The 24,901-nt window shown below is 38.0% G+C and overlaps 1 protein-coding gene and 1 pseudogene across 1 annotated transcript; one reads left to right on the plus strand and one right to left on the minus strand.

Annotated features, from left to right (window-relative positions):
- Window positions 1-952: 952 nt before the first annotated feature.
- LOC137936643 (protein NEN1-like) lies at window positions 953-5,849 on the plus strand. The gene is made up of 6 exons (XM_068781446.1): window positions 953-1,330; window positions 1,425-1,582; window positions 1,673-1,719; window positions 2,554-2,617; window positions 4,266-4,981; window positions 5,566-5,849. The coding sequence occupies exons 1-6, from the start codon at window positions 1,039-1,041 to the stop codon at window positions 5,798-5,800; spliced, it is 1,512 nt and encodes a 503-aa protein (XP_068637547.1). The 5' UTR covers window positions 953-1,038; the 3' UTR covers window positions 5,801-5,849.
- Window positions 5,850-7,163: 1,314 nt separating this feature from the next.
- On the minus strand, window positions 7,164-8,992 carry LOC137937244 (protein CDI-like; annotated as a pseudogene).
- Window positions 8,993-24,901: the final 15,909 nt, after the last annotated feature.

A 24,901-nucleotide genomic window follows, 5' to 3' on the forward strand; every position in this document is an offset into this window, starting at 1 on the left:
TGCTTCGACAAATTGCCTACATCCACGGGACCTGCAGAGGATTTTTATTTCTTCAATCAGAGGAATCACAATACAAATGGGACCAATATCTTTCTTTGCACCTTTTACACAGCGTCGACCAGTAGAGACCCTTCTCTACAGCATCGACCAACATAGCCCGTTCTCTACAGAAATGGTGTCGTCCTTCTCAACCTCCTCTTCCGGCAACGATGAGGCACAACAGCCTCTCTTCCGGCAACACACAGTAGCCTTTCTTCCGACGATGATGAGAACGGTCCCGAGCTGCTGTTTCTAAGCAGCAACAGTGACGACCTCGCTCTTCCGACGACAGCTTGAGTGCTGCGTTGCTGTATTTCCAGCAACAACGTCAAAGCCCCGATTTTCTCCTTTTGCTCTCTGTAAGTCCCGAAGACACACCACGAAGAGGATTCGAATAAAATCGAACAGAGGGAGATTTTAATTTTCCCTTGATTGTAGCCTACGCCAAAGGGTAAATTAAAATCATGAATGCCCTTCATGTCCTGCTCGCACGTATGGACCAGACTCCACCGTGCTCAACAGATCCCACACCTAGATGTGGGTGCCGGTGCATACCATTTTGATAAAGGTTTTAAAATTTCAGTTTAACGAATTCTAAATTTCAAACTTCCAACTCAAGGTAGAAGATGCATTTCTTGCTCATGAAGAAATGAGAAAATTCGAATGGTGAACTAACTTTGTTCCACTTTTTGGTAGAACAATTTATTGGCGGGCAAGATAGGAATACTCCTATTATGAAGGTATTCTTACTCTTACATACCTTTTATTAAAACCATTTGCTCTAAAAGATAGACTTATTAGAGAAGAGCAACGTGAATATTAAAGACAGGCACCGACAATAAATGCAGCCAATTCTAACACTTCCTCGCACGTGCAATACCCGAGAGCCATTTTCATACTTCCGTCTGCCCGGAGGAAAATACCATGGAACATTTCCCTCAATCCACCTCCATTTAAGACTTCAAATCTGAATCTCGTGCTGCATTAACTGCAGTTGAGATGGAATCATCCGGTGATGTAAGTAGCGCTCGTCAAGAACTCGTATTCATGGATGTTGAGACGACGATGCCTTTCGGAGCCGGCCAAAAGCGCTTGCTTTTAGAGTTCGGAGCCATTTTAGTGTGCCCTCAGACTCTCTTGGAACTGGAGAACTACTCCACCCTCATCAGACATTCTGATCTTTCCTCCATCTCCCCCGCCTTAGACAGGTGCAATGGTATCACAAAAGATGCCGCCACTGATGCACCTTACTTTGCACAAGTTGCTGATAAGGTTTTCGATATTCTTCACGGTTAGTTTCCCTCTTCATTCTGATTGATTTGCTGCGCCCATTTCCATTTCTCTTCTTCTCCGTCGCTTTCTGTTGTATGATGTTGTAATTACAGGACGAGTTTGGGTTGGTCATAACATCCTCAAGTTTGACTGTCCACGAATTCGCGAGGCGTTTGCACACATTGGTCGCCCTGCACCTGAGCCTAGTGACACCCTTGACTCCTTAACATTGCTGACGCAAAGGTTCGGAAGAAGAGCCGGAAATATGAAGGTTATGGATAATATTTAGCGCTTCATGGCGTCATCGACTATTCATTCTCTGCCATTTCTACATTCATGCACTGAACAACTATTTTTTCAGATGGCTACTCTAGCGAAGTATTTCGGCCTTGGAGAACAGAAACACAGGTATACTTTGCAGATATCTAAATAATGAATCCGCCTGCTTCTTCATAGTTTATTTATGCTGCTGCATGTTATTGTACTTCTTTGAATTTGAGTTGTCTTAGGCCCTAGTCAGACACCCTATTATTTTGAGACACAATGTTCTCGCCATGTAGGACAATTATGACCTGATGGTATTATTTATATTTATTCTTAAATTGTGCTTGTACATAAGAATACTTGTTTTTAATTTCTATCACTTTGTTATGGTAGTTTTTTCCTTCTTGAGTTGTAATTCTGTTGGGTCTTCTCCCTTGACCTGGTCTGCTTTTGTTTGGGCTTCATAAACCATAATTTGAAATTTACTCAAGTTAGAAGGGAGGAAAGAGAAAAAAAAAAGAGGGATTGAAGTGATGCGAGAAGTAAAAGAGCAGAGAGAGTTAGTCTGAGAAGATAGAAGATAGAAGATAGAAAGAGAGACGAGAGAATATGAGGAGGAACAGGATCAACATGAGGCATCCAGAAAAAAATATGTTTCCCTCGATTTCTCATTCTCTATTGTAATGCTTTCTCACTAATAATCTTTTGACCAAGGTTCAATGGCAACTCAACCACTCGTAGAAATATTCGCCTCTAATTACTTGTTTGACTAATTCTCTAGCTTCATTTTTGGTTGTTCTGGCTCTAGGCTTTTCATTTCCTTCTTGTTTTCTTTACCTTGTCTTTATAAAAGTCCCCATTTTCACAAAAAAGAAACTGCAACTTGCCTTTCAAAGGAAAAAAATTGTATATAATCTTTTATTATCCCCTACAAATAATTTGTATACTAATCATTTTTCTTCTCCTGTCATTTTCCAGAAGTTTGGATGATGTGCGTATGAATCTTGAAGTTCTCAAGCACTGTGCAGCAGTGTTGTTCTTGGTAACTTTCTCATATCTTCTGAATTTGATAGAAAAGTCATAAAATTGACTATTAAAATAAAACTGAAGAAAAAAACAAACAGAACATGGTATCCTATGTCATGTTCTGTTGGTAAGTTCCTTTAGTTAAATAATTAATTTATTTTTTGGAGATTCATAAAAGAAAAGATTCTACTCTGTTATTGTTGGTCTTCATGCATTTAGTGCTGACCAGATTATAGCTCCAAACTATTCTGCATGTGAAGCCATTTTTGTGGATTCTCACATCCATCAATGTGGTTGTCCTTGTTAGCTTATTTTTAACTTTTTATTTCCCTTACTAAAGGCTTTGTTTCCTCCTGTTGGTAGCAGAGTGCTATACTGTGGAACTGTTGTTGTTATTAGCTGAAAGTGCTTCCCTACTTCTGTTAGGTCTTCCCCTGTAATCCTGTAAGATCTCTAGATTATATGAGCTTAAGGTGCACTTTATGAGTGATCCAGACATAGACATTATTTCACGCAGTTGAACCACCATAATGTTACACCATTTTGTTCAAGGGAAACACATTAGAAATGATACAAGCTGCACAAAAACTTTGTAGTAGAAATACGCAACCTCCTATTCTCATCTGTGGAATATGTACAATTTTTGTAAAGAATGAAAGAAACTAATATACCTAGTATTAAGTTCTTAGAAGTAGTCAAACCCTAAGAATCATCTTAAAGGAAATCCAATATCACAAAACATTGCATATAAATTTAATGGCCAGTAACTTCTATACGAATCAAGTAGAAGAAAACACATATCTTTCTATATCTATAGGGAATTTGATTGATCTCTCAACTCTTTGGATTTATTGTTATGTCCTTAAACTTTTGATTTTATAATTGATTTCTGGGTTATCTTTCACTTCTCATCAATAATGAGGCTAAACATGGTTCTTTTGCTATTTGCTTGAATCAATTTGGGTGTAATTGAATTTTTCCCCATTCTAATAAGATAAGTTTCTTCTGTTTCTCAAATGTAACCGTTTGGGTCTCATGATAGGGATGCCACTACTATATCGTTCCCTTTTTGGTCATTTTTCTTTTCTGTCTAACGAAATTCTTCATCTGACATAAAGACTAGTAGTATAGCTCATGTCAGTATGCAAATGTAAGTAATCAAAATAGGAGTAGGACTGTGCAGTAACTTTCCTGCACTCGAGGGTCACTGGTGGCCCATATTGCCCCTTTGGCTGAAGAAGTACATCCTGCTTAGTCCTTCAAGGTGTTTTGTCTCCATGGCACTCTCTTTTCCTCCCCAAATAGATTTTCATTTATTGCCATTACCTGGGTGTATAGCTAATTTTCACACATCATGCTTGCATTTCAATGGTGCTAGTTTTGCATGAATTCAACAAGTTTGCACTTTTCAGCTGAGTGGTTGTGCATGTCTTTAAGTTTGAACTTTGTTTGGATTCTGACCTAGATAAGAATGTTTTTTGAAAATAGTGTGGATAGTGACCTGAAATATTTTGTGTGTTTAAGACTCGATTTTTTTCATTAAATCAATGGAAAATTTTCAGCACTTTGCCATTTCAAAAAAATGTGTCATCAATTTAAAAAGACATGTTTTTCCATGTACTGAACACTGTGTTTACCCTTTCGATGATTTTCCAATTGTTCAGGAGTCATGCCTTCCGAACACTTCTACAGCCTACAATTTGGTATCCCAAAATGTCACTGCAGGAAATCACATCAATGGAAAAGCTTCATCAGCAGAAACAAGTCTGCACTCAAGATTCTCTTCTCATCTTGAGTTTGGAAATCATGTTAGAAGATCTCAAGGTGCAGAAACGGTGGGAGTTGTCATCAATTTAGATGAAACTGTTGCACAATTATCAGCAGCTGACCCTGTTGACCTTGTACCTCTCATTGACAAAATGAAAATTGACCCTTCACTGCATACTGGGGCCATGGATGAAATTCTTGCACCAAACATATCTGGGGTAGTTTCTGGTGAGAATACAACATCAGATTGTTCTAATAGTAAACCTATGTTTTTAGACCCTGATGAAGTTTCACTCCATTCTATTACTACATCAATTTCTCCTGTTAGCCATGGAAGAGCTCCTAGGATTCTTCTTCTGCATGATGACATTCCTTTGCAAATCTGTTGCACAAAAATGAGAATTCGTTTTGGGGTCAGTTCCAAGTTTATAGACCCTGCTGGACGCCCACGAATCAGTATTGTGGTGGATCCATCTCCAAGCCTGTGCAAGGTGCTTGACATGTGCGGCCATCTTGTTAGGAGCTCTTTTATGAACTTGGGTAGCAAATCTGAATGGAGGTCCGTTGTGATGAAAAACCAAGGCTATACTAACATGTCAACCATACGACTACAGTAAGTTTTAATCTTTTCTTATTTTGGTTCTCTACTGAAATGGATATCTTATTTGCCTGCTTTAGTGAGGAGAAAGATGATAGTTCTTTGCAATGAAATTCTTCTTCTTTTTTCCTTCATTATTATAGATCTCAGTTTTGATTACAAAGCTAAGCATTGAAACTAGGCATGGTGAGGAGAAACAAGCTGACATTTCCACGGATTTTCATGGCAAATACCATTTGGCAAACGTGAGTGAGTGAAGCATGTGTACTGGCTAATGGCTTGGAACTGTATTAGTTATTTAGAAACTGTCACCTTTGTCCTGAAAGATGTCATTCCCTTTGCCGATTCCTCTGTGGGCAATCTGGTGTTGTAACACTACACTATTACTACTTTAGTTAATGTTTTGTATCCACCATGTAGGCTGTGGCTGTCTTTGGGCTCCCTTTTATTTTTTGGCCTCTGATACTGACCTCATTGTCTTTATATTTGTCACCCACAAGTTTTTTGGTTTTTTATTTATATTGATAGGATAGATCATAACTTATCTTGATGAATACTAAATCACTGTTCTGACTAAATCATTGTTATGCTTGTGTCAGTATACCCATTGCTACTTCTCCGAGCACCATGAAATACTGCACTGAGATATGTCAAAGAGAAACGTCTGGTAACATTCAAAGTCTTGTTTTTAGTGAAGTTGATGTCGCAGAGATTGAGGCATTGTTCATTCCTGGATCTTATATTGATGCATGTTTCTCTTTAGATGTGTACGATTATCAACACTATATGGGCATAAGACTGGTTTCGAAGAAGTTAATAATTCATTCTGCATAGATTGTATTTAAATTTATAAACATAAAAAAGTTTCAAATATTTACTTCTGTCAAGGGGAGAGATGCTACATCTATGTTGCATTTGATATTTCTGAAGAAAAGACTGGCTGGGATTAATCTGGATAGAAAGTCGCTAATTACTGATAATTTTAGGCACAAGTGAGACGATACGAATCTTGAGTTGGTCATGACCCATATGGGAGCCTCTCTTGATTGCAAGTTGGAAGACGTATCACTTCTTTGTGAAATAGGCTTTCATATGAAATTATTGGAAGCCAATTCACTTCGTTAGGGAGAACTTCAAACACTTCGTCCCCATTCATACGAGATCTCTAGTTGCTTACATGTGCTCTACTAGAGAAGAACTTTCAGTTTTAAGGCAAATAATTACCACCCATAAGGACGGGTTTCATTGTTTATCTACCCGACATCGTTTTGGAATTTCTACTCAGCAGCAGTAATTAGTGCCAACAGAAACTCTGTCACACTGAACCAAACGATGCACAATGACATCCTTTGAAAAGGAAGTCAAGGGGGAGGCACTGTTGGTGTTGTAGGATGTGGAGGAAGTCAAAGGGGGAGGCACAGTTAGGTGTTGTAGGATGTGGAGGCATATGGACAGGACTTCATGGCACCTTTCGTTAAATTACGCCCCTTACCTTGCTTTCAAACTTCTCTTAAAAACACTAACGTAGAAAAGGAGAAAAAGAACAGATATACTTAAGGGGGGTTAGTCAACAAACTGGAAATTTGATCTTCATCTCATGTATCTACATGATCTTCATCTTCGAAATGGGGTTAGTGTGGACAAGTTCATGTTTGAAATCTTTGAAATAGGGTGTTAGTGTGGATAAGTTCATCTTCATCTTTATCTTCGGAATTTAAAACCATTGATTTTATTAATTATAAAAATAAGTTAATTAAACCAAGTGCTTTAGTTAACAATATTTAATTACCACTATTAAATCACTAATACAATAGAGTAAATAAAAAATAAATATGATTAATGAATAAAAAAGTATTATATTAATAACATAAGATAGATTTTTTACATGGTATTAATTAATAATATATTTTCACAAAATTAAAAATAATTAATTAATCAAATGCATACTTTAATTATATTTTATTTACCAGCGACTTAAATATGAAGTTTAATATAGTAATAAAATTTTAAAAAATAATAAATAAATACATATACAACTTTATTAATAACCTAAAAGAAAGATTATTCAAATAACGAGTTTGTACCTTTAATATTAAAATCATCAAGTTACAAGTTTAGTACATATGAACGACACATGTTCAAAAGTAATAAGATACAACCATCATTTATCGTTCCACATGGAAATCGATATGGCATCTCAAAATTGTGCGGCTCTTGTGGATTGTAATGCACTTTGCCTCCGAAAGCATGTTACTTGACTACCCACATCCTTAAGACCATCGCAATCGTCGCTGTTTGTATCATCCATTGCACCTGATTGGACAGCATCACCTCCTCTACCGAGCTCACCACCCGAATCATCATCTTCATCTTCAAATATATCAGCATAATCCTCTCTTTGTGGTTTCAAACTAGACACCTGAACCAAAAATGTTGCTACTTTCTTTTTCTCTATCTTCTGGTTTTCTTTCAAGTGGCTGCTCCAAAACAACCATTCTCAAAAATCTTTTTGAAGATTATAGAACAGTGAGAAAAAAATTGAATGAAGCAGGGACTTGAATTTACAAACAGAATGGCGTTTACAAAGGCTCTTCCTTTCTTTTGCTTTCCTTCCTGAAATCAAGAGAACAATTACAATTTGCACTGCTACATCTTCATAGCATGCACCACAAAAAATTTCTAAAAAAAATTAAGATTTAATAACAAATTGAAAACATAAAACAGATGAATCTAAATCATGTTTCTCTTGAAGGAAATTCTTGTTCCAATCTTAGAATCACCAAAGAAAAGGGTTGACAATAGCATGGATAAACTTTTGAGTTTTACAGGGATGCAGAACTGATTAGCATTTAGATTTCTCACAATCAGAATCAGGTACCAACCCATGAATCCCCTCCAGAATCACATCTTTAAGATTGAAACAGGAGAAATTTAGTTTTAATGAAACTTAGGAGAAATTTATATTCTCTTTTCTATTTCAACAACCAAGCTAGCAAATAGATGACTAAACATTGATCAGAAAGCTTAATACTTTCCACAAATAGAGACCTTTTAGCAGGAACATTGCAGCAATTTGAAAATTTTTTACAACCCACCAGATCCAGCACTGCTAGTACACTATCAAGAAAATTAATTCCCAAAATCAGCTACATATAATCAAAACAACTCGCAGAAGTCGAAACTACTTTTCTTCTGAACCATCCACTGCATCAATAACTAATAGAATAAATGCACCTCACAGGTCCAACTGAGAAGAAATTTTTATATGAAAACTAGACTTATTGAAAGAACATATGAAACAATACACGTAATGGAACTGTTGGACAAGATATACCAATCCTGAGCTTCAAATACCTACACAATTTAATCATGAGAATATGGACCTCAACAAAGATACAACAAAGAATTGAACAGACAAAAATATAGAGAGGTCACCCATCAACTTACGAGGGAACAATTTTCCCAGTATCTGCTAGTATCTACTTGGTCTCCTTTGACTCCTTTATGTACTCCTTCATTTCATTCAACCAAAGATGTGCAAAATCACAGTTCTTCCATGCTTCAAACCATGGCCCTCCACTGGTGTAGTGAATAGCCTTTGTGGTGGTGGTTGGGTCACTCTTATCAACCTTGCTGTGACCGACCAAGAAATTCCAGACAAATGGGATGGCGCCAATTTCATGATCCTCAAGCCACATGAACTTATGAAGAAATGCACCTGTCTGAGAGTTGACCAAATCAGGTGTCAAAATTTTGTTCTTTGGATGACCACAGTTATATAAAACCATGGATGACCAGTTCTTTCTTGGATAAACGGTTTGTACTGCGCCATCCATCTTGGTGGTCTCCTTTGGCTTGTAATCGTGTCGAACACACATACTTATCATCTAAAAGGTCTGTAAGCTTTTTAATGTCAACTGTGTAAAGAAAATCACAGTCCACAAACATTGCCCAACCATCAAAATTCGCAAGATAAAGAAAAAACTCTATCAAACAACCTTTACCCAACACAGAAACACAAACCATAAAAAATAGAATACCATGTGGTGGATATGTATAACACCCGAATCTCCTCACCACATGGCAAAAACATTCCATAACACTTCAAAAATCCTCAACAACATTCTAAAACATTTCAAAATTAATTAAACTATTTCACTACTGCATATGCACTAAGCAATGAGAAAACACATACATCAAGTCCAAATTTATTGAACACCCCTGGTAGAGCCCCATATAACTTCACAGTCACTACGAACTGTACCTCTTCAGTGACGGGGGTCGGGTTTCGTTGGCTAATGGACGCCCGTATAGGCGACTCAGCCTTGTTTGAATTGGACTAAAAAAACCCTAATAAAACCTAAACCCTAACCCATCAAACCCTAAAGTCCCTAAACCCTAAACCCTATCACCTTCTAAACTCTAAACCCTAAACACTAATTCCAGAACATAATACCTTAAACCCTAAACCCCCTAAACCTTAAAACCAAACCCTAAAAATAATCCCTAACACGAATCAAGAATTTATACACTAAACCGTAACCCTAAATCCCACAATTATGCACAAATAACCCCCAATTAGGCACTGAAAATAAAATTAAATCAAATAAAACACTAATTTAATGAAAAAAATTAGGGTTTAGTCATACCTTCTGAAATTTGGGGAAAATCGAAGCCAAAGGGTGAAATCGATGCCTAATTGATGTAAAAATTAAGCAATCAATGCCCAAATGTCAAAATCGAAGAAAATCGAAATCGAACAAAATCGAAAGGTATTTTGGGGGAAAGGAGAATAGCCAGAGAGAGAAGGGAGTGGGAGGCTGAAAGGGAGAAGAGAGGGAGAAGAGAGAGAAGAAAGGGAGGTCGAGAGGGATAAGAGATAGAGAGAAGGGAGAGAGAAAAACGAAGAGCGAGTCTGAGAGAAGAGAGGGAGGCATGGAGACGAGAGAGGGGGTGCAAGAGAGAGGGCGAGTCCGAGAGAAGACCGAGAGATGGAGGCTGGAGACGAGAATCCGAGAGAAGAGAGGTAGTAGCAACTTCGAGGGTGCAGGGAGACGAGAGAGGGAGTGCGGGAGAGAGGAAGAAAAAAAGGGAAATGAGGACGAGCGAGAGAGGAGGGTGCGAGAAGAGAGAGGGGAAAAGCAAGCATCGCGCGTCCTTCATCTCAAAGAAGATAAAATATGGACTTCTTTGAGATGAAGGATTTAAAACCGTGGAGATGAAAGACCGCTTCATCCCCTGCATCCAGATGAAATGTCATTTGCATTCCACTAACAACTTCAAGTGTTAAAGGGCATCATACGGTTGAAGATCATCTCGGACTTCAAGTTGACTAATTAAGTGTATCTCTTCTAGTAGCCGGTCAAAACTTTTGAATCCACCGCTTCCCCCTCCCCCTGTATGAATGATACAAGAGCACTGTTTTTTCTCCTTCCTTACTAGTATATGTCGTTTTTAATGAATTCCAAAAGACGTATGCCACGCTGAATACATAAAACTTCCAGTAGGAAATTTTTTAAATTCTTTTAATTTGCCTACAAATCAAATTGTTGTTGCTGCGAAATCTGCTTTCTCTAAATATTGCTTGTTCATGCAATATTTCCTATACAAACATGACGTTCATAAAAGAAATAAGTATTTCAGTAGCAGGCTTATTTTTCAGATAAGAATGAAATATGTTCAACAAAAAAAGAATTGGTAACTATCTACCACAGCATCGGGATAAATTCAAATGAAATCTTCTTGGTCTTCTCTTGACCGTTTACGTGCTTCCAGGTTAAGTTTGAGATTTTTCGGGAGTGGCGGCACACCTGCTTACAACCAAATACAGTGTCAAACACTAACCTTGTGCAATCAAGTCGAGAAGAGGACAGCAAAGCAACTATTGCTCACCGACGATGCTTCAAGTTCTGCAACACCTTCACAACCTTGGTCCCTAGAGAAGGTTACAATATCTCACTGCATCCTGCTCATCCTCTAAGACTTGGAGTAAGCACCAAACATGAAATACCTTCAGTCCTATACCATCCAAAGTCAGCTTTCAGTGCGTGTAATAATTTGTCTTCAACCAAACATGAAATTCCTTCAGTCCTATACCATCCAAAGTCAGCTTTCAGTGTGTGTAATAATTTGTCTTCACTGTTTCCATCTTAACATACTGCGGATGTGTCTCATCCAAAATTTGTTACAGTTTAAGAAGCACAAGAAGGAATCCAGCTAAAGAGAAATTGGACAATCCTTTTACACTATTTCTGTCTTAACATACAGCAGATCTGTCATATCTAAACCTTGTTACAGTTAAAGAAAAACAAGAAGGATTCCTGCTAAAGACAAATTGACTTTGAGGAACCTAAATCGATTGGGAGAGAGAAGTCACTTGGAACCAGTGTCAATGCAAAAAGGTATGTTACAATTTGACATTTCATTTCATATGTGCACACTGGAGAGGATTCAGCAAGTGTCATAAGCTGGACGAAAGTAATCCTCTCCTCGGAGATTTCTTCATGTACTTTAAAGAAATTTCAACTTTTTGTAGCTCTCTCAATGTGTCCTGGTAGCATACTTTGCGTTCTGCCAATAGTATAACTGATTAGTTGGTTATGGAGGAGTTCCTCTCCCTTCTCTGATTATGTGAAACTCATTTTCTTTTGCCCTTCAAGGGTGGCTCCTGTTTGTAATCTCTCATTGTTTTTCCAAAACTCTTAGGGATAAAGTCAATTACCAATTTTTTTTTTTTTTTTTTAAACTGAGATTTCGTCCATTAAAGTAGTTGCCATGAATGTTATAGGATCTACTTTGCTAAATGGGTAAAGGTTTTACTGAGGGAGGGGACAGAAGACAAGGCTCTTATGGTTAGATTTATTATCCTTCAGTTACAGATAATACAAAAGAGGAATTAGCTAAAAAAGAATTAATGAGAAAGAAAGAAGACCTAAATGTTAAAGTGGAAGATGGCACTAGTGCGGGCCTGAAAGCATTGAACTATATTTGTTTTATAAACTGCTGGCTTTCTTTTCTTCCCACAAGACCCAGATGGATGCATGAAGATCAGCTATCCACGAAATTTCCCTTACCTAAACAAACTTCTAGAAGAAGCTTGCAGCAACATATCAGGGGAAGATACAGGTGAGTAGAAATGAAAGCCAAAGTTGTACAACATGACACTCTGAGCTGCGAAGTTATGGGGGCAATGTAAAAAAATTGCAATCCTCTGATTCGTCTAAATTTAAACAAAAGTGTACATCTAGCATTTGAGCAATTTCCCATAATAAAGGAGCTAATGGCTTCCAAACAAGAGCAGAGGTTTCGTGACAGCAGTTATTCAGGGAGAAAAATCAAGAACAAAATGACATACTATATAAAAACTGGATAATTTCCAAACTGTTTGGTCTTTTCACCTTTCTAAACTGACTTGACCTTCTACAAGAGCGAGGAGCCTATAGACCTCCCCAAATTCATTATTATGCAATTGACAATCATAGGTAGTTACTTGTATATCTCTCTCAAGTTTATATAAAATGGGAAAAGAGGACCATGAAGGCTCATAATAAATCCAGTTGTATGACCAAAAAGCTACCCTATTGCTATACCTCACATGAAATTGAACTCGCACAAAAAATTCTATAATTTAGGAGCACTTTCCAAAGACATGACATGGCAAAATATGTCGAACTTGGTAATTGTATTGAATTGAATGAGAAATGAATCACAATGATTTACATGTAAAACAGAGTGTTACTATATTAGGTAACTACCTAATCCGGGAAATACAATTATTCATAAAAGATGCATAATTATATATAAAATTTATTTAATAATCAAATACAAAAACATTCATTTGAAAAACAACGCTACATTTGAAGTGATGCGAGAAGTTAATGAGCAGAGAGAGTTAGTATGAGAAGATGGAAGATAGAAAGAGAGATGAGAGAATATGAGGAGGAACAGGATCAACATGAGGCATCTAGAAAAAAAATATGTTTCCCTCGATTTCTCATTCTCTATTGTAATTCTTTCTCACTAATAACCTTATGACCAAGGTTCAATGGCAACTCAACCACTCGTAGAAATATTCGCCTCTAATTAATTGTTTGACTAATTCTCTAGCTTCATTTTTGATTGTTCTGGCTCTTGGCTTTTCTTTTCCTTCTTGTTTTCTTTACCTTGTCTATATAAAAGTCCCCATTTTCACAAAAAAGAAACTGCAACTTGCCTTTCAAAGGAAAAAAATTGTATACAATCTTTTATTATCCCCTACAAATAATTTGTATACTAATCATTTTTCTTCTCATGTCATTTTCCAGAAGTTTGGATGATTTGCGTATGAATCTTGAAGTTCTCAAGCACTGTGCAGCAGTGTTGTTCTTGTAAACTTCCTCATATCTTCTGAATTTGATAGAAAAGTCATAAACTTGACTATTAAAATAAAATTGAAGAAAAAAAACAAACAGAACATGGTATCCTATGTCATGTTCTGTTGGTAAGTTCCTTTAGTTAAATAATTAATTTATTTTTTGGAGATTCATAAAAGAAAAGATTCTACTCTGTTATTGTTGGTCTTCATGTATTTAGTGCTGACCAGATTATAGCTCCAAACTATTCTGCATGTGAAGCCATTTTTGTGGATTCTCACATCCATCAATGTGGTTGTTCTTGTTAGCTTATTTTTAACTTTTTATTTCCCTTACTAAAGGCTTTGTTTCCTCCTGTTGGTAGCATAGTGCTATACTATGGAACCGTTGTTGTTATTAGTTGAAAGTGCTTCCCTACTTCTGTTAGGTCTTCCCTTGTAATCTTGTAAGATTTTTAGATTATATGAGCTTAAGGTCCACTTTATGAGTGATCCATACATAGACATTATTTCACATAGTTGGACACCATAATGTTACACCATTTTGTTCAAGGTAAACCCATTAGAAATGATACATGATACACAAAAACTTTGTAGTAGAAATACGCAACCTCCTATGCTCATTTTTGGAATATGTACTGTTGAATTTTTGGAAAAGAGAAATACTTCATTGACTTCATAAACTTAATATAATTAGAGTACATTAGCCTCTATTTATAATAGAGGAAAGTAGTAGAGTCCAATTACAATAAAACTACCTTTGTCCCAATTACACCAAAACTCTAACACTAGAGTACATTAACCTCTATTTATAATAGAGGAACGTAGTTGAGTCCAATTACAATCAAACTACCTTTGTCCCAATTACACCCAAACTCAATATAGATAAAAGATAAACATAACTCACACTAGAACTCTTCTAGGACATGACCACAGATAAAGATGCCTTTGTGAGTCCTTCTTGATCTTCCAACTTATGTAATAAGGATGCCAACTCGTGGTAATCATGGTGGGTCCTACTTCTTATGAGCTTGGGCCCATCTTGTGGGCCTTCCTTGGTAGTGTAGTCTATCTTATAATACTCTTAGATATGTGGGCTTTCCATGGTCATGTGGGCTGGAGCCCATCTTCCAACACTCCCCTTCAAGCTGGGGGTGAAAGAACATCATGAAATCCTACCTTGCTGCAAATGATGTATTGAATCTTTTTGTATAAAATGACACATCTTCCAATATGCCTTCATCTTCCAACACTCCCCTTCACACTGTTGCATCCTTCCATGAGGCCCTACTGGCATAATATAAGTGAAAGTAAAAATCACTCTTAGTCGGTAAGACATTGTTCCATAGTCCAGTCCTAATGCTGGATGTAGGGCACACTCCGTGTTATGGACTCGATAGCCGGACGAGTCATCCAAAGGCAATGCGGGTGAGTTGGTGACTCAGAGGATCATTCAAATACCTTAGGATTTATATGTTTATTTTATTTCAGTATGTGGTAGCATGTATGCCAACAATGGCATTATTGTAAAAACACTAAATCAGGTCCTTGGCGTGATTAGCCTTTAAGAGGGCTTACGAAAGGGAAGAAGGCAAACATCATTTCAACCTAAATCAGGATCAATGTTCTCCTTTAAGGAACCTAGGATCGGCGTTCTCCTTGACGAACCCAAGGTTCAGGTCTTCCTTCGACGAGCCTGAATTTTTCTCTCCACGTAATCCACCATTCCATCCATTCTCGACAATATAGGTCGACCAGGCAGGTCTGTTCGCTTTGGTTAATCCCTTGCTCCCTTTGACGATCCTTCACTTCGTCGAGTGACAAGGTCTATGGTCAAGGACCGTAACACTTTGGTATCAGAGCAGGGGAGTTTTCAAGCCATGAGGAATTGCTGGCAAGGTTCACAGAAATGATCAACGCCAGACAGGAAGAGACTGAGGGCTGATTAGCAACACTGTTGGATAGCCAAGTCTCTCAAGCGTTATCTCAACAAGTAGAAACGGTCACCAATCGGGTATATGAGATGTTTTCAGGAAGAACACCAACCCTGAGAGAGGGGGAAAGGGGCCCTTCGAATGGACAGGGCGTACATCAGGCTGGACGCATAGAGCACACTGTATATGGGGGAAATTTCAGTCCAGGCAGTGGGGCCGTCCCAAGGTACACTAAACTAGACTTCCTGTGTTCAATGGGTCGGAGGACCCTTTAATTTGGTTGTATCATTGTGAGATTTTTTTTTCTAATCAACGAACGGCTGAAATAGACAAAGTTGGGTTGGCCGCCTTCCATATGCTCGTTGAAGCACAGCTATGGGGCCATCAACTCGAATTGGAACATCTGGTCTAGATTGGGAGGAGTTTAAGGAATTGTGCACCATTCGGTTTGGACCGCCCACTCAAAGCAATCCTTTGGGCAATTTAGTACTCTTAAGACAAACGGGAAGTGTAGCACAGAACCAAAAAAAATTTCAAGAAAAACTAGTGCGAACAAGCAAGATGGTACTAGTAGACTAGCATGTCAGTTTGTTTATGGCAGGCTTAACTGAGGCACTACGATTAGAGGTGGAACTCCTTGGACCTATGGATTTGGCCAGAGCCATGAATTTAGCAAGAGTGTTGGAGGCCAAACAAAAATTTCAAACAAGAAGGCCAATGTGGCAAGGGGGGAAAACTAGTTTGGGAGTGCCCTCCTCAGCACCACCGTGGAGAAGTAATGCTGCTGCCCATAATCCTCCAACCCCTAAAAATCCTCCATCCACTCCAGTGTTCATCCGGAAATTAAACAGGGCTGAAATGGAAGAACGTAGAGCTGAAACAATGAGTGATTCGTGGAGCGTTGATGAAATATGTGCAGCAATCCGTCAAGTAATTCGGGAGAGGAAGGTCGCCATCACAAAGGAACAGTTACTAATCCATGATCATCTTGTAGCAGTGCGCACAAAAAGAATTTCGGCAGTACGTGATGTGTTAGTAGCAGTGCACAAAGAAAGAATTTTGGCAATACGTGATGATATACGACAAATTTTTATTGAAATGTCAGAGAGAGGAGCTGTAAACTCCTATAGTCATTTGGTCTTCTTGTGTGTTATTTATTTTATTTTACTTGTGATTTTATAAGTCTTGAGTGTTTGATTCCCTTACCAAACATGTATTTGAGTATGATTGAATTCTCTACGACTCTGAAATTTGTGATTGAAGATGGTTTTGAGAAAATTTTTTAAAAATTTCTTTTATGTCAGGTGGAGTTTCGTGGGTACTTTGATTTAAATCTTTTACCTTGAACATAGTTGAGCACATAGTCATTTTTCTTTTATTCCATTTTGCTTATGAAGAGAAGAAGTTGAATTAATTGGAAGAGGGAAGTTCAATCTTGCTTTGCTCTAGAATCCGTTGATGGATCCTTGAGGCAAAATCCTAGTTGATACCAAATATTAGAGAAATGATCTAGGCAATTTTTTTTCATAACCGAAAAGCTTTCCTAGCTGTCCTAAGTATCAAGCTATCATTACATGGTGTATTTCCATAGTCAACCCCCTTGAGCCTTATTTTACATAAGCCTTTATTTTTTCTTTTAACTACATAAACCATTCCCGCTCTAAGTCTGAAAAAAAAAAATAAAAAAATAAAAAAACCATGAATCTACCTTTTATAGAATTGAGAAAATACTTTGGTGGGAAATTACATTTAAAGAGAAAGTTAGTTCAAAGAAAATTATCCATATTATGTTTGCTCTGTTTGAACTAACTTCTTCAGGCTTGAAGTCCATGTGTAGTTAGGATCCTTCAACTTTATTTTCTTGATCAAATTATCCCTTCTATCTTTAGCATATTGGTTTGATGCCAATCAGATTAATTTTTGCGTTTCTGTTTCTGGATCGTATTTTCATTGCTGCTATCCATCAGGAGTCTCTTTTCGCCGAAGAAGAAGGCGGAGAGATCTTCCATTTTGTTATGTTCGGTGGAAGAAGAAGATACTGTAGAAAAATTAAATTGTTTCCTAAGTTAGAAAACTCAATTAATCAGCCGGGCCTTTCCTATCCTGCCGAGACCCGGACTCGCCTGAGTCAAGCCAGCGAGCTAGTGAACCAGATCTTTATCCTCAAATTGCACCGGTAAAATTTAGATCTTTATTTTCTTCAAATCTGACATAACATTTAAATAACAACAATGAAACCTAAAATCAATGAAAAATAAATAAAATTATACTAAGCTTTACAGTAAAGAGGTGATAAAATATATTAAATTATGCAAGTCATCAGGGGCCAAAATAAAGACACATCTTGATAAGGATCCAGAGGGGAAAATCGTTGTTTTGGAAGAAGACAGTGCAACCTCTGTCTTGGTGAATAATTTCGCCCATTCTGGAGCTGTTTGACCTCAAATCTTTGCGGAGTAGTCCGATTTGGGTTTGCCTGTTTTCTTTCGGCCAGATGCCTCCTTCGTCAACACTGTTGCTGTTCGCCGACGGACAAAGCTTCCTAAGGTCATTATTCTCGACGACACCCGTGCTGGGAAGATGGCGTTGATAAATATAAATGCAAACAGGAAAGAAAAAAATTCTAGAGCTTGGAATTTTGAACACGGGGAGTAGTCCAACGTGCGTCAGCCCTATTTGAAACCTCATCCCTGATTTGCTGCTGTTCGCTGTCGGGAACAAGCCAACTACCGCACGGATCAAACATTGGCAAAACGGGAATGGCGGCCACCGTGGGGCATCTCTGTCCAAAATTCCCGAAATTTCCTGTTCGCCATGGGGAACGGTGGTCCACCAGAGGGTCGACCTAACTCCTCTGAGCTTGGAAATCTATTGCCGACTTGTCTCAAAAATATTTGAGACTCCTCATTTGTCTTCGGGAATGGCCATCAAGCAGAGGGTCGACCTAAACCCTCCAAGCCTGGAAATTCCCGAGCTGAGAAGCTCCATGAAAAATTCCGGCTAGATGCCTCTGCTATTTGCCGTCAGGAAAAGCTTCCTACGGTAGTTCTTCTCAGCGACGGCGGTGTTGGGAACAAGAAAGAGCCAAATTCTAGAAAAATTGATTTCACTGTGGAGCATGTCGCATTGACGGAAGCAAACACTTCTGGAACATTGAGGCTCGGTCGGACATTGCCACCACAGAACGGGGACCCTGATGATGGTGTGGAAGAAATCGTCCAGCGTGCCCAAGAGATGAATTCTATGTTCATCATATCCATAGTGAAGGTGTTTGTGGGAATAAATACCAATTTATCTGCTGCTGATACAACAATTCGCCAGAGAGCAATATTTGCTCTTCGTGAGTCATCTCAGAAGAACTATAGAGAAGTTGATGTTGGCAAATTAGTCCTAAATTATATTGGTCTGCGGATGGAGAATATAATTCAACGGATGAATTATATTGCTGTTGGTGAGAACATAATCGGTGGGTATGTTCATTGTCATATATCCAGGAGTGGCATTCAATCTGATAAGTTTGTGCAGAATTCTTTGGCTCACATGTATTCAACCTGCAGAGGTGTAATGTCCACTCAGACTCTGTTCGATGAAATTCTTCGACCAAGGGTGGGTTCTTGGAATTCTATTATGGAGGGTTATGTCAAGGATAGCACCTATAGGGAAGCCTTGGCAAAATTTGAAAAGATGCCGAGTGAAGGTCCCAAAGCAAATTATGTAAGTGTTTTGTGTGCTCTAACTTTTGTTCTCTCTGGTTTTCTTGGAATGAGGGTTACTACATATGCTAATGCCAAAATAACCTTAGAGCCTACAAAGGGCACAGGGAAGGCTTATATTACTACTTCCATATTAGGGGCTGTGATGGGTTTTCTTCTAATTGCAAGTGGTTTGTTAGGTTTGTATAATTATATTAATCTCTTCGGGATATATTATAGAGATGACTGGGAGAGACTGTATGAATCCATTACTGGTTATGTCTTAGAGCATCTTCAATGGGACTCTTTGGACGAGTTGGAGGAGGAATATACTGGACTCATTATTGGATACACAAGAAAATATTACACTAGCAATGCTTACAGTCCTGTGCAGGATATTGCTGCCTCTTGTAGAACAGGGGTAGCAACAAATGTCATATGTGGCCTTGCACTAGGTTAAAAATCTGTCATAATTCCAATTTTTGCCATTGTAGTAGCCATCTACGTAAATTTTAGTCTAGCTGCCATATATGGACTTTCTGTGGTAGTTTTGGGAATGCTTAACACAATGGTAACAGGGCTTGCATTTGATGTCTGTGGACCTATTAGTGATAATGCCAGTGGTATTGCCGAGATGGCAAGAATGCGTCACAAAATTAGGGAAAGAATAGATGCTCTTGATGCAACTGGACAATGGTTCTCCACCATTGTTGGATTAATTGTTGGAGCTATGCTACCCTACTGGTTCTCTGCCATGACCATGAGGAGTGTGGGAAGTGTAGCCTTAACAATGGTGGAAGAAGTGAGGAGGTAGTTTAACACAATCCCAGGACTGATGGAGGGAAGAGAAAAGCCTAACTATGCCACTTGTCAAGATTTCTCCAAATGCTTCATTGAAGGAGATGATCCCCCCTAGTGCACTTTCTGGATGTGATGAGCACTTGCAAATTTTAGAGTTGTTTGATCTTGACATTTTTAATGCTGCCTACACACCGGTGATGAACATACAATCAATTCTTCATCAATTTACTCTAGTGGGCTTACTCACAGCTTGCTCAAATTTGAGTGCATTACATCAAGGGAAACTATGGCAGGCTCACTACCCGCATTCCAGCTGCTTTTCAGAAGCAGGGGATCTCACTGAAATTTTTGCTCGACTGTTGATGGCTTACTTGAATGAAGATGCTTATGAGGCTCATGTTGTTGGTCTCTAGTATGGGATATGTTGGAATATTTTTTTGTATCGATCGGGCCAGTCCTTGTATAAGATCCGTTGAGTTACTTTCCTAATAGGTTCGAGCCTTTTATTTCAACATGGTATCAGGGCAAGGAGTTTAGGATCCCTCTTGATGAAGTTATTATGTTATTTGTTCAAGAAGTTGTAAAAGAAGTTCAGTCATAAAGAGATAAGTTCATTCTCTTCTTATTTATATTTTATTTTCCTTCCTTATTTACATACTCCTCTTTACTATTTTTTTTACTTCTTGAACTTTGAATCACATCAAGTCAAGATAAGTTTTTATATGTTGTGAAAATTTATTTTTATGACTAAATTGATGTTATAATCTTGATCTTCTTGTAAATCAATTACAAACGTGATCAAGATCATTTGCTGTTTGCGTCTTATTAAGATTGATGGGTGAGATTCAATTACCTTTATGTAACTTGGATCAATTTCATTTGAGGTAGAATTCTAGCACATGTTGTTGTAACTTCTCCTACTTAATGTTGCTCATGGGTTTGTGTTATGTTGTTGGATGCCCACTATATGTTTGGTGCAATTCCAGCAGCCATTTACCCTTTGTAGTTCTTTTTGAACTTCAACAATTGAATTTTTTTACGTTGAAGTATCCCATGAGCTAAAGATAAATTTCTTTCAAGTATCTTGATTTGCCTTTAAATCTTCTCTAAATATTTTCACTATCTCTTGGTTTGTCTTGGAGTTTGGATTAAGGCCTAATCGGTTGCATCTACCTTCTTCTCTTTGTTTTTAAGAATACAAGAGGAGTTGAGTGATGGCTGGATTTTTTTCACAAATTTGTTGATAATTTGGTGCTTGCTCTCGTGAAAGAAATTGGTTCTTGTTATCTTTTTTGGTGATTGATTTGGTCCACGGGTTCTTCAAATTACATTGAGTAATTGTTCTTTGAAGAAGGCCCCTTCCCTTGACCTCCACATTTGACTTGCCTCATCATGGAGAGTGGACACAACAGTAATAAGAGTGATATACTCCGTATTAATACAATTCCATTTAGAGGTTTCTCCAATTACATGAGACTGGGTCAAAACCACCTTGTGGCAACATGTTGGAAACTTCATGGCAAACTTGATTGGGCCACGGCTAACCCAGTCTCTGTTAGTGTTGAGAAACAAGAAGATAAGGCTGAATCATCCTATGGAAATGTTACTCTTACTACTGAAGACTATGTTGCATTTCAAAAAATGAAGTCCTTCATGGAATCATCTATTCCCTCATCATCTACTGCTGCCACTACTATTGCCTCGGGTATGCTTTCTTCCTCTTCTTCCTCTTCCTCTTGGATCATCGACTCCGGGGCCTCCGAACATCTATTAGGTAACAAACACTTGTTGCAGTCCTTGTATCTTTGTTATCCTCAGAAATTTGTTACTATTGCTAATGGTACCCAAACCAAGCTCATTGGCAAAGGTTCCTCCTTTCTTACCTCATCTATTCCCCTTCAAGATGTTTTTTTTGTCCCTCAATTTTCCTTTAAATTTGCTCTCAGTTAGTCAATTAACCAAACAATTAAATTTCTCTACCACCTTCTCACCGTCTTCTTGTATATTTCAGGATCTCACTATGAAGCAGGTGATTGGTGACGGCCATGAAAAGGGGGGTTTGTACTACTTCTCACTTCCACCATTAACTGCATTATCATCCACTACATCCGAGGCCCAACTTTGGCACAACTGACTTGGTCATCCGTCTACCCCTTCACTTCGTTCTTTGCTTCTGTCCTTAAAAGAACTTTATAATTTTAGTTGTGAGGTTTGTCAATTAAATAAACTTATTAGGAGTACATATTCTCCTCATCTTACAACTACAAGTACTGCTCCTTTTGAGCTAATACATTCTGATGTATGGGGACCATTAAGTGTCTCAAATATTTCCCAAGTTAAATATTTTATCTTTTTTATTGATGATTTTACTCGAGTGACTTGGTTATATGTATTTAAAGAGCGTTAAAAAATTCTTCATTTGTTTAAAAATTTTCATGCTATGGTCTAGACACAATTTGGGAAGAAAATTCAAATCCTTAGATATAATAATGCTAAGGAATACATGTCTCATGAATTCAAATCATTTTGTGAGAGTAATGGGCTTATTCATCAAACATTATGTGCTTATACTCCTCAACAAAATGGTGTTGCTGAAAGGAAGAATCGTCATCTTCTTGAAGTTGCTTGGGGCCTCTTCTACTCCATGAAGGTACCCTATTTCTATTGGCCTCATGCTATACTTACAACATGCTTTCTTATTAATAGGTTACTTTCATCCGTCATTCATCATAAAACTCCTTACTCTATGTTATTTAATAGTGAAGATCATTTTTCTCTTCCTTTGAAAAGTGTTTGGATGTACATGTTTTGTTCATGTTACATCCCCACATAAAAATAAACTTGATCCTCGGTCTATGAGGTGCATTTTTTTGGGGTATTCTCGCACCTAGAAAGGTTATGTCTCTTACAATCCTACCCTTCAGAGGATGCTTATCTCTAGGGATGTGACTTTCTTTGAGGACACCTCCTTCTACTCCTCCCATGATGCTCCTCCAGGATGGACTTGTCCTTCTACTTCTCCTTGTCTGCTTATGCCTTTTAATCTTGATGTTAACCCATCCCCTGATGCACCGGCCGTACCTTCACCTGTGGAGTTGTCGGATCCACCAGAGGTAAGTCCTTCTCCTCTTATGTATAGGCCTGAATTTGATATTTAGCCTATTGCTTTAAGAAAGAAATGTCGTTCTTGTACTACTACACATCCTATCTCAAATTTTATGTTTCAACATCGCTTGTCTTCCGAGTGTTTTCAGTTCCTTGCGTTTCTTTCTTCTACTTCAATTCTACAGTCGTATCAGGAGGCTCTGAGGCATCCAGGATGGAAGGCGGCTATGGATGAAAAACTGCACGCCTTATACGAAAATCAAACCTGGTCCTTAACATCATTCCCGAAAGGTAAAGACCGGTTGGTTGTAGATGGGTTTTTTTGGTAAAACATAATTCGGATGGATCGATTGCTCGTCTTAAAGGTCGACTCATTGCTAAGGGCTATACGCAGTGCTATGGGATAGATTATGAGGAGAACTTCTCTCCTGTTGCAAAATTGAATTCGGTACGCATCATCTTGTCTATTGCTGCTAACTCATCTTGTCTTGTCTATTAATTGGATGTTAAAAATGCCTTTTTTAAATGGTGATATAAGTGAGGAAATTTATATGGTCCAACCACCTGGTTTTTTGGTTGAGGGGGAGTCAGTATGCCGGTTAAAAAAATCTTTATATGGGCTTAAGCAATCCCCTCGGGCGTGGTTTGATAAATTTAGTCAAACACTTCTACGGTTTGGTTTTCATCGGTGCTCGGTTGATCATTCCGTATATTATAATGATACGGTCAAAGGGAAAATATTATTGGCCGTATATGTGGATGATATTATCTTAACCAGTGATGATGCTTTGAGCATACAAGAGGTGAAGAAGATGATATGTCAGGAATTCAAGACTAAAGACTTTGGTATGCTTAAATATTTTTTGGGTATAGAAGTTCTTCAATCCAAACATGAGATAATATTATCTCAAAGGAAATATGTCTTGGATCTCTTGATCTCCTTGAAGAAACAAGAATGAAGGGTTGTAGACCAGTTGACACACCTATGGATACAAATGTAAAATTATTTGCCACAAATGAAGAAGATATTGATATTGGCAAATATCAAAGACTCGAGGGAAAACTGATTTATCTCACGGTAACTACGCCAGACATATCATATGCTGTAAGTGTGGTGAGTCAATTCATGCAAAAATCACAAATTACCCACTAGCAGGCTTTAGAGAGAATATTAATTTACCTAAAAGGAGCTCCAGGAAGAGAATTGATGTATAAAAAACATGGGCACTTGAACATAGAAGACTTCTCAGATGCAGATTGGGCTGAATCACCTGATGATAGAAGAAAATCTACATTAGGATATTGTACTCTGGTTGGAGGAAATTTGGTTACATGAAAAAGTAAGAAGCAAAATGTGGTTGCAAGATCTAGCGCCGAAGCAGAATATAGAGCTATGACCCATACCGTTAGTGATCTTTTATGGGTTAGGACCCTTCTTACCGAACTAGGTTTTTACAAAAAAAGGGTCCATGGGTCTGCATTGTGATAATCAAACGGCCATTCATATTACTTCAAATCCAATTTTTCATGAAAGAACTAAATATATTGAGGTGGATTGTCATTTTATACGGGAGAAGTTTCAAGTAGGAATAATCTCTCTCAAACATGTGTCATCTCAAGAGCAAGTAGCTGATATTCTCGCTAAACCCGTTACATCTAAAATCCTATCGTTTTGTATGTGGCAAGCTGGGTATTTTTTATGTCTTTTCTCCTCCAGCTTGAGGGGGAGTGTTGGAAGATGAGCTAAAGCCAACAAGCTCAAGGCAAAAAACTCACACGTCAAAGGAGTTGCACATTGTGAATTATGATACTTCACTTAAAGATGACATAGAGGTGTAAATATGTGTTCTTTTTATATCTTTTATTTCAACAAGTTGTAGCCCTAAGGGCATTGTAAAACTATAAATAAAGGCATTGGCTAAGAGATAGAGCATTGAAGCACTCTCCTCTCTTTCCACAAATTCGTCCAACCCTCATTTTCACTTTGACGCAAACCTCTTTTCCCTTAATCCAAACTCTCTCCTTCCACGTCCTTCTTCTTCTCCTCTCCTTC

Source organism: Aristolochia californica, unplaced genomic scaffold, assembly GCF_029961685.1.
Source record: "Aristolochia californica isolate CCGP_79_NKW_82.1479 unplaced genomic scaffold, dmAriCali1.0.hap1 SCAF_7, whole genome shotgun sequence".
NCBI classification, from domain to species: Eukaryota; Viridiplantae; Streptophyta; class Magnoliopsida; order Piperales; family Aristolochiaceae; genus Aristolochia; species Aristolochia californica.

Coding starts and splice junctions, on each gene's coding strand:
- LOC137936643 (XM_068781446.1), top strand. CDS start 1,039: ATGGAATCATCCGGTGATGTAAGTAGCGCTCGTCAAGAACTCGTATTC. Junction 1,583..1,672: donor GAAGAGCCGGAAATATGAAG/GTTATGGATAAT, acceptor CTATTTTTTCAG/ATGGCTACTCTAGCGAAGTA. Junction 2,618..4,265: donor GTGCAGCAGTGTTGTTCTTG/GTAACTTTCTCA, acceptor CCAATTGTTCAG/GAGTCATGCCTTCCGAACAC.